The following is a 9,459-nucleotide window of genomic DNA, read 5'->3' as shown; positions in this document are numbered from 1 at the left end:
AATATTTAAGATATGTTGCGTATCGATAAACAGTACGTGAGACTTTCCGGAATATATTCTTTTGACCGCATACGTGAAAAAAATGTAATTTACATGCGAAAATTAACGAACAATGTTGAATTCCATTTCAGTTAACCGCTCAGCAATACCCACACCCCAATCCCATACGGGATGGATCATCGAAGTCGAGTACATGACTGTACTGACTACACCTCCATTAGGGTGGGGTATACATCTCCTCATCACGGTTTAGGGTTTTGTCAAGAGTACTCTTGTGAACGAAAGGAAATCACTACATAAGTGATCCTGTTCGAGTACAGTCGACGAGTACAGTAGGCTCGGGAACGCCCCCTCGTTGGCGTGATCTCTAGAAGGAGCGGTATGAAAGGTCGTCACAGAGATATGTCCCCAATAACAGCTCATCTTCGTGGAGCTTCGCAGTATGAATTTCGAGATATCTCGACCACCAGCGGCTGTGGTTATACTTTGAATTTCGGCCTCGCCGTTCGAGAAACTGCCACTGCTGGTTGGCGTTCAGACCGCTCCATTCCCGAGGCCCTTCTTGTGAACCCATTCCTTCTCTGTCCTGTACACTATCTAGCTTTCGGAGAGCGATTCATTGCAAGACACAGAAGTTTCGGACATAGAATGACAAGAAGCTCGCGATCATCACCACGTCCCACCAAGCCTTACACGTAAGCCATGGGACATAACACTTACTCCTGCGACATGAGCATGAGGGTTTGTACATGGTTGACGGGAGTGATTGAATGGCCGTATGGTAATGGGACATGGCTAACAGATTTGAGGCAGCACTCGAAGGCCGCTTGCCTATCGGTAGACCATATTCGTCGATCTCTGTTCGAGATGTGGAATCCGGAACTTTGAGCTTATTAGATCGTTTATAGTGCGATGTATGAAGGAGGTCCCAATCGACTGAGTCGATTTGACGCGAACGTTTACAAGCATCGAACGTTCTTTGTCATCAGTACAGCTGACCCGATCGACGGCTTACGAGACAGAGAACGAAAAAAGCTTCGAGTTGGGATGCGGCATCTCCATTACAAGTATCTCGATCACGCGCGGGTCACCGCATTGCAGTATTAGATTCAACGTTGAGGGAGACTCGTCTTGCAGAGCTCTTGTGATGCCATCAGATAGTCGAGGACATATCATCAAGTGGGTTGCTCATTAACTACTGCGGGAAGGCTTGATTCAAGGCAGTTCGGGTTTCAACATACTCGAACTGGTAGACAGCTGTGTGGCCCAGAACAGGTCCAGCAATCTGAACAATGTCCAGTTGTTCAGGATGAAGTTACTGCATTACCCATGGGATTTACTCGTGGTTAACTTTATATCGCGGAACGGCACTTGGTGTTGAACAACATCTTCATCATCTTGTGACAGTGACGTCTACATAGTTGTTGGGTTGTGTTGGTATCTCCTGAGATGATGAAATGAGGAAGTACGGGAAGAATGCTTCCATGGTACTGTTGATGGATAAGTCGGATGATGGTTGGGATGGTGGAAGGTCGACCAAGAAGCTTCACTACGAAGAACTGCTCCGATCACATCATTCGTTGTACGTTCTTTTGTAACTCGGGTGAGAAGATACAATTGTGACATTGTGTGCGCTGTCTCATGTTAGACTAGCAGCGAGGGTTTGCATGTAGGTTGTTGAGAGAGAGCTCTTGGGAAACGTGATCCGGTGACAGAGTAAATAGCGAATCTATGCATTCGGATGATTTGCAGTCTACTTTCTCTTGAGATTATTCCGTTATGCCTCAGTCGTCTGTGAGTCCGGATCGCATCAGAGTACTCAATCAACCCGCAACAGGTCTCACATCTCCTGGACCAGTTATCTATTGGATGAGTCGAGAGATCCGTTCTCGTGACAATTGGGCGCTAATCCATGCACAGAATGTGGCCCTTCGGAGTAAACGGCCTCTCTTAGTTGTTTACAACCTGGCAGTTGGTTATCTTGGCGGAGGCTTGCGACAGCACGCCTTCAAAGTCGGTGGTTTGAAGGTCGTAGCTGCAAATTTGAGTCAACTCAACATCCCTTTTGCGATCGAAACTTCTCCCAAGTTCCCGGCCCTCCTCGCTGACATCACTGAAAGAGTCGGTTGCAAATACGTTGTTACTGACTTCACTCCTCTCCGTTTGAACAAGGAGTGGGTTGCCGCCTTCACGAAGCATGCCAAGCGCCTTGACATTCGTTTCGAGCTAGTTGATGCTCACAATGTTGTTCCCTGTTGGGTCACTTCGGATAAGATGGAACGTGCTGCTGTGACAATAAGGCCGAAATTATGGCATCATTTTGATGAGTTCTGCACGAAGTATCCGAGGCTGAAGAGACATGCTTATACTATTAGTGATGATGTTCACTTCCACACAGTTACGACATCAGAGATTGAGGCATTGTTGACGAATGACGAGATTGTCGGGAAGCTCGACAAAGCAGTGGAGCCCATCGACTGGCTAACACCTGGGGAGGATGCTGGTCTTCAACTCGCGCTGGGGTATGTTAAAAACCTGCCCAATTACTCTACCCAGCGGAACAATCCGACTAATCCTATCCAGTCTGATTTAAGTCCATACTTCCACTACGGCTTTGTGAGTCCGCAGAGGGTCATCTATGATGCTTACAACAGTACGGACATCAACGAGGAGGATCGCGACGAGTTTATTGAGCAGTGTATGATCCGGAGAGAGCTCGCCGACAACTTCTGCTACTACAACGACAACTACGATAAGTTTGAAGGATTCCCAGATTGGGGACAGCACACTCTTCGTGAGCATGCTAAGGATGACAGGGAGTATCTTTACTCACTGGAACAATTGGAGAACGCCGACACACATGACAGACTGTGGAATGCTACTCAACGCCAAATGGTTGAGACGGGTAAGATACATGGTTATATGCGTATGTATTGGTGTAAGAAGATTCTCGAGTGGACGAAAAGCCCAGAGGAAGCTCTCGAATTCTCAATATACCTCAATGACAAATACGAGTTGGATGGTCGAGACCCCAATGGATATGTGGGTATCGCTTGGTGCATTGGTGGCCGTCATGATCGCCCATTCGGCGAACGGAATGTATATGGGGTTATTCGATATATGAGCTATAATGGTTGTCGAGGGAAGTTTGATATCAACAAATATATGAAAATGGCAGGCTCCGTTGAAGGTCACAGAGCCGGCAAAATGTGGGCAGCGGCCATTCAGCAGTCTGTCGGGGAACAGGAAGGATTCTGGGAGAGCCTGAGTGAAGAGGAAAGACGGCTGAAAGGCCGCTGATTATTTCAACTCGTTGTGCCTATAATTTTTCAATGTCTCGTGTCAGCATTTGTTGTTGCGTTCTAAGTGTCTCTCAACTAACCTGGCTCTCATCCGAGGGAGTTGGAGTGGATGTGGTGGGTGACAGCGAGGATTTGTACGATAATCAATCAACTTGCTTGTCCGAATGCCGGAGATGAGAATGAAAGTGCAACCAAAGTTAGTCGGCGATCTGCAGAAAATATAGACAGGGACATATTTTTGTGATGGCCTCTCGTACCGCTCCTCCCAGAGATCACGCCAACGAGGGAGTGTTCCCGAGCCTATAGTATTCGTCGACTGTACTCGAACAGGATCACTTATGTAGTGATTTCCTTCCGTTCACAAGAGTACTCTTGACAAAACCCTAAACCGTGATGAGGAGATGTATACCCCACCCTAATGGAGGTGTAGTCAGTACAGTTATGTACTCGACTTCGATGATCCGTCCCCTATGGGACTGGGGTGTGGGTATTGCTGAGCGGTTATATTGCAAGTTGAGTGATTAAATTAATCGGTCCTCCAGTAGACAAATTCTTCGGATCGTCCGATCATCGTTACGATGCCAAGAAGAGGCTAGACCATGTTGGGCGTTAACCCTCCTCCTGTCACACACCAAGAGTTGTCATGATTGTCGGGCAACACGTAAGATGTCTGTTAGAGGGATCTCTTTAATTTGAGCTCTACGCTAGCAGCCTGAAACTGTCGATTGTCGGAGGAAGAGACTCGAGGAACAGAGACATCTTCACCGCAGTCCACAAGCATATTACGTGCGCCTCGCGACTTATAATCGAATCTTGCGATAAAATGCTGTGTTGTTTTCGCATACAATGGTTACTGTCTCGGCCATTACCAGCCTGCCTGCCACGTACTCGGCAATCCATACCACAGAGAGCTGCAGCGGAATGCCCGTATGATGGTGTACATCGCTCCTATTGATGAGTTGGGACACACTCCTCCGGACAGAGCACTGATGGAATTTCCCCTACGACGGCAGCAACAGAGAGGACAATGTCCTCAGGACACATCCCAGGTAGCACCATCGGGTGTATGATCTCCGACTAAAGCCCTGGACTTCAACGAAAACAAGAGCAACTAATCGGTGGACGTCTTCATTCGTTCGATCGGCCGAAATGGGAGCGGACCTCGAGCCCATTCCCGTCCATGGCAGCTATATGGCAGTGGTAGCAGACAATCCCGTACAGTATCCAAGGTGAGAGCTCGACACACTACCGTGAGGGCCTGTCTACGAGTGATGACACTCCTCGGAGGTGTCCGCGCCATTCGTTGAGACTGGTTATCGCCCAACTCGAACTCAGGCTCGGTTACTGAGCTAATTGGACTATGCTATGACCTCCGGTGTATAGCATGCGAAAAGTCAGGCGAGAAAAGTATAATACGACACAGCATACTGCGACGATAAAGACAATAGAGGCAATGTAGTAGGCAGCGCAAAGGCAGAAGCATTCTCGAATAGGATTTTCAACAAAACGTCCACTGATGGGATGTTTGAATTGGTGAAAGTGGTGCCGAGATCCTCATATATGGACCAGAGGTTGGCAAGTATTAGCTCGTCTATGGCAATTCCCCTATATTGTGCCGTGAGGCATGAGCCCGTCGAGACTTGGATTATCCAATAGTAATAAGTATAAACTCCAACACAATAACTGCTCACTGCTTGAAACAATAATCCTTAGATGAGTTCGTCACAGTACCAACAACATCTCCTGCCAGTAGCCTCGTCCATCACTGTAGCGGCTATAACCTCCCTCTGTCCATTCACTTCATTCGAAACACATCGTGAATTCTCACATCTCCCACCTACGTTGAAGTCGACCTCAACCTTCAAACCCTCCCCGTAGCCTATACCACGTAGAAGGATTATACGCAGAAAGTATCCATTGCGGCTCTGTTCATCCCAGCCGTTGAGGTCGGTGTCGTCAATCTCAAAGGGAATAGTGGGGAATCTGGAGTCCCGGGGGAGGGGGTGGAAAAACTTACAGCTCTCGGGAAGCCTCCCCATCATAGTAGTCGGATCGAAGCTAACCGCGCGGCGCAAAATGGAAGACCTTTCCTGTTGTTGCTCTGTCATTCGTTCGAGCTGAAGCCGAGTGAAATACCAAATTCGGGCAACATTATCCTGGCCGAGGTACTCCTCCAAAGAGGGAAACTGTCTGACTTCATACCCGAGAGACCTCATCCTTTCCGTATAGCTCGAAGGCATAGCGAGCTCTTCTGGCGCTATCAGATCGACCCGAACATGATCAAATACTCGGAGGCCATTGACTTTAGAGTGGACGGTCCGGCCGTTCTTGAGATCTCCAATGAGAGCGATGTGAATCGTATCGAAGTCGGAGGATACAAGACCCACTGGGGAGGAATCCCCCACACAGGCGGCGTCCTTGAGCCTCTTCATGCACTCCACGAAGGTAAACTGGTCTAAGAGCTCCTGTGTTGGATGCTCATGGGATCCATCACCAGCGTTGATGAATACGGGTGTTTTGATACCGTGTCGTCTGGCGTACTTGGTCATGGCGAACTCGAGCCATCGACAGACGCCCTCCAACTTAGATCGGATCACGAAGATCGTCCGGCCTGCCGGGGAGTAGCCAATAAGCATCTTGATCGTATCAGTGATGGTCTCCGACTTTAGGAAGCTGCTGGTTTGGCAGTCGAAAATGTTAACTTTTACATCGTGGAACTTGGCGGCGTTCAAAAAAGATTCTTTCGTTCTAGTCGAGTTTTCCATGAAAATCAAATACACACAGGATTGGGGGTCGTCAACCTGAGTAGAGCACGCACAGCGAAGGATATGTCTAAGCGTATCTTTCCCATTAACCTACCTGAACTCCAGTTCTACGGACATCTACAGGATCAGAGAAGACTTCCTTCAGCTTCATAGCATCACCAAGGATACGTCTCCTCTCGGCGACTGATATATCATCGATGACGCATAGGCTACGAGGATCCATTGGAACCCAAATCAATGCTGATCTCGGCGGCCTTCGTGTTTAGCGATGTCTTGTAAGGCTGATTAATGGTTATCCCCTCCTGACGGTCAAGTCCGTACCTCAACGCTAAGTCCGTCAAAATCATCAGGAGGCTCCCTGCGTATGCCCTTCAGGCTTTCGCAAATCTTTCGGGGTAAATCGATAGACAGGGCGCGCGCGATCGACGTCGCTTGAAACGCAGCTTTTTTAGCAAATGAGGTTTGAAGGTAAGGTCTTTGGAATGTGGGACTTGGATTTTTCCTGCCACCGTAAGGACGTTGCTCATACATCCTTTGATCAAAACTACGGAACTGTTTTGTTGGAGTAGATGGTATGGATCTTTTTTGTATCTTATTCACCCTACTTTAAGATTAACCTCTGCTTTCCGATATTGCGCCGAAATGAGCTTTAGTTTGGCTGTGTCGTACCGCGGTCCCGTCCTGGGAAACAGCAGTAGAGTCTGTGGCTATTGGATCGAACTTGGAATATGCCACCTCACGGCGTTCCCCCTTAGTCGGGCAAATTGTTCGAGCATTGTCGGTACCTTGTTATCATTAGTTTTATCTTCAACCAGTTGTTATGTCCTGCAAGTCGGGTTGCGCTAGCTTCTGCTCCATCCTTTCCGCTGGTAGGATGCCCTACATTATCTCAATCGATAACTGCCTCCTTTCAGTTGCCGTACCAGTCCTCGTCTACTTCGCCCTTCTGTGCGGTTCGGGTTCTCGCTTGATTGAGGTAGCCGACTCCAAGAAGCCCTCTGCTGCCGTTGGATGTTGGATTGCCGCGGCACTGTAAGTTGTCTACCTTTCCTAAAGAGGTCGAGGATGTGATCCTGTTAGTTACGCGTTAACGTTCATTGGTTGCTACTCCTACAAGAAGAAGCTGAGTCGTCAAGAGAAGGCCCAGGCTGCTGCTAACTACCAGTTGGCTGAGTAGTTAAGGCAGCTGCTCTTCACTGTTAAGCCATATAAAGACAGCGACGTTCCCCCTACTAACTCATCGAGCCATAGATGGCTTGATGAGTAGTGCACCATTGTCGAAGATCATCATCACCCCACTCCTATGGTAAGCCTAACGTCTCCTATATGGGTTTCGTACTCATCCCCATTCAGATGCTCTACCTCCAAGCGCGACGTATTCAATGCTAACGCTGCGTTAATCTACTGCACATTTGATTCATATGACTCCGGTGATTCCGAAGTTATATCTGTTGTCCCTTGAGAAGCCCTCCTTAATAGGAGCATCATCTCTCCTTCTCTTGGGGACTTCATCAAATGGAGTAAAGTGTATCTTCTTCGTCGTGGTACCAGTCGCTTGGTTTTTTATACATTTGCGTGCAGCCGATCCATTGTGTTGTTTTCGTCAATTACCCCGGTAGTCTCGGATGACAGGTGTTGCAGTGCCGTTAGTGGTATCCTATGCCCGTCTACGTAATTTTTTCATGCGATGAGCATCATTATTGAGTTCGATCGAGATGGGTTTCACTCGACCCCTACTGTCAATCATCCTCTTCATCTTTCCACAACCTCTGATATTCAAGATATACTCAAGACTTTTCCAACCATGACAAACTCTACCAGAATACAGCCTAGTTATCTCAGTGACTCGAAGGCCTCTAGCTGTCAAGAACTGGAATTGATAGGATCGGGACTAATGTACGAATTCGGTGTCTCATGATAGGAGGGAAGTATTCCCCATAGAGCCTCGAGAAAGATATCGCTGATATATCCGATGGTGTGAAGGATGGGGTATCAGAGAAGTGGATATCATCTGATTATGAACATTCCGCAGTTATGCCAGGCAATGTCGGAATGGATATTCGCCTTCCTCAACTGAGCTCGGTAGTTTCGTCGCTCATTATATCCTTATGCACGAATGAGTTTACAGGAACCAACCTTCTCCCCAAACTTTCTTCAGAATTCTCATGTTGCCCCCAGCAGTGGCAGTCAATCAATTGCCTAGTGTCTCACACTGGTGTTTGAGAATGTATAAAACAATCAATCGATTTGCGAATCATTAATGCCAAACGAGCGTTTGTTGATATAACTATGTCGCAACTACTTTCGTAGATAGCCTATGAACCAAATGAGACTGTGTTATTGAGAAACAAAGGACGATGATGATACAATAAATTGTAGTGATGTAAGCTTATAGGGACGACGCTTCCCCGGCTTCAACACTCTCTAATTCGTGTTCAACCTGGTGAGTGGTAGTAGTAGTAGCATTGGATGGAGAGGGGTACGGAACTCACCACTTCCCTCCCTCTATTGGTTACATCATCTCGACGACGACGCTGCTGCTCATCTCGTGTCGACAAAGAGGTCAGGTTATCGTCGAGGAACTTTAGAGCTCGCTTACCTGCATGATTAGTGTTAAGAGAGTAGTAGTATAAGTATCACTTCGACCCTCCAACTCCCTCTTAGCACTGGATACCATCGAGGCAGCTTGGTCTGAACAAGATAGGATAACACGAGATAGGGTATCGTAACATGGAGTATTCTGTCCCTACCAGTAGCGCCATCGACTATAGCTCTACTTTCAGCCTGTGCTCGGGCAGTAGTAGAGGGATCGTAGAGCCTGAAGAATGTACTGGACCCGAGGGTCGAACCCGAAACCAAAGGCATTCAAATCAATAACTCTATCCACTACACGAAAGAGAGTCGAAACATTCACAATGAACTGTTACATGTGTCCCAACTACTACGTTTCCGAAGGAGTAATCTCAGAACTGCTACGCCCGTGTCGAAGGTTGAAATTACCACACGTTCGGGAAGTGATGGCGTAGAGGCCACCACATATTCGATCGAGGAATGGCCTGTAGAGGATCACGAAGGTGGGCCCCCAAGTCTGTTGTTGTTATTGTTACTGTCCTACCTCATAACCTTTGGGAACATCATAGCAAAACGGAACTCATTGGAATGATCACCGTGCTGCTGAGCAAAGTAGAAATACCTACATCATCATTGGAGATTGTTAAGAGAGGAGGCCATGCAAGGGGTTATCATTATCACTACTACATGTAGTATCTAATGTATACCCATCCTGAGATGAATGCTCCGGCTGTGAGAGCTACATCATGATGGGCAGGGGACGATGCATGTGACAACAGTGCCACGATAAGCTGAACGAGGAGGAGGATGTGTGATATGCC

The 9,459-nt window shown here is 47.7% G+C and overlaps 4 protein-coding genes across 4 annotated transcripts in view; 2 read left to right on the top strand and 2 right to left on the bottom strand.

Moving 5' to 3' along the window:
* Positions 1–1,779: 1,779 nt before the first annotated feature.
* On the top strand, positions 1,780–3,300 carry Pmar_PMAR018762 (Deoxyribodipyrimidine photo-lyase, putative; the record flags this gene model as incomplete). Its single annotated transcript, XM_002783569.1, has 1 exon — positions 1,780–3,300. The coding sequence occupies one exon, from the start codon at positions 1,780–1,782 to the stop codon at positions 3,298–3,300; it is 1,521 nt and encodes a 506-aa protein (XP_002783615.1).
* A 1,689-nt stretch (positions 3,301–4,989) lies between these two features.
* Pmar_PMAR018761 (aspartate transcarbamoylase, putative) lies at positions 4,990–6,290 on the bottom strand (the record flags this gene model as incomplete). The annotated part of the gene is made up of 3 exons (XM_002783568.1): positions 4,990–5,045; positions 5,140–6,103; positions 6,162–6,290. 3 exons carry the CDS (start codon positions 6,288–6,290, stop codon positions 4,990–4,992), a joined length of 1,149 nt encoding a protein of 382 aa, XP_002783614.1.
* A 597-nt stretch (positions 6,291–6,887) lies between these two features.
* Positions 6,888–7,244, top strand: Pmar_PMAR018760 (hypothetical protein; the record flags this gene model as incomplete). Its single annotated transcript, XM_002783567.1, has 3 exons — positions 6,888–6,936; positions 6,982–7,099; positions 7,148–7,244. 3 exons carry the CDS (start codon positions 6,888–6,890, stop codon positions 7,242–7,244), a joined length of 264 nt encoding a protein of 87 aa, XP_002783613.1.
* A 1,407-nt stretch (positions 7,245–8,651) lies between these two features.
* Pmar_PMAR018759 (hypothetical protein) overlaps positions 8,652–9,459 on the bottom strand; it is a gene marked incomplete at both ends in the record, with an annotated part of 1,213 nt that continues 405 nt past the window's right edge. The window contains 3 exons of the mRNA XM_002783566.1: positions 8,652–8,758; positions 8,818–8,885; positions 9,013–9,123. Of these exons, the coding sequence (XP_002783612.1) occupies positions 8,652–8,758; positions 8,818–8,885; positions 9,013–9,123 (286 nt within the window). The remainder of the gene's footprint in view (positions 8,759–8,817; positions 8,886–9,012; positions 9,124–9,459) is intronic.

This window comes from Perkinsus marinus (assembly GCF_000006405.1).
Source record: "Perkinsus marinus ATCC 50983 genomic scaffold scf_1104296936966, whole genome shotgun sequence".
Classification (NCBI taxonomy): Eukaryota; Perkinsozoa; order Perkinsida; family Perkinsidae; genus Perkinsus; species Perkinsus marinus.
This window is presented reverse-complemented; position numbering and strand designations above follow the sequence as displayed.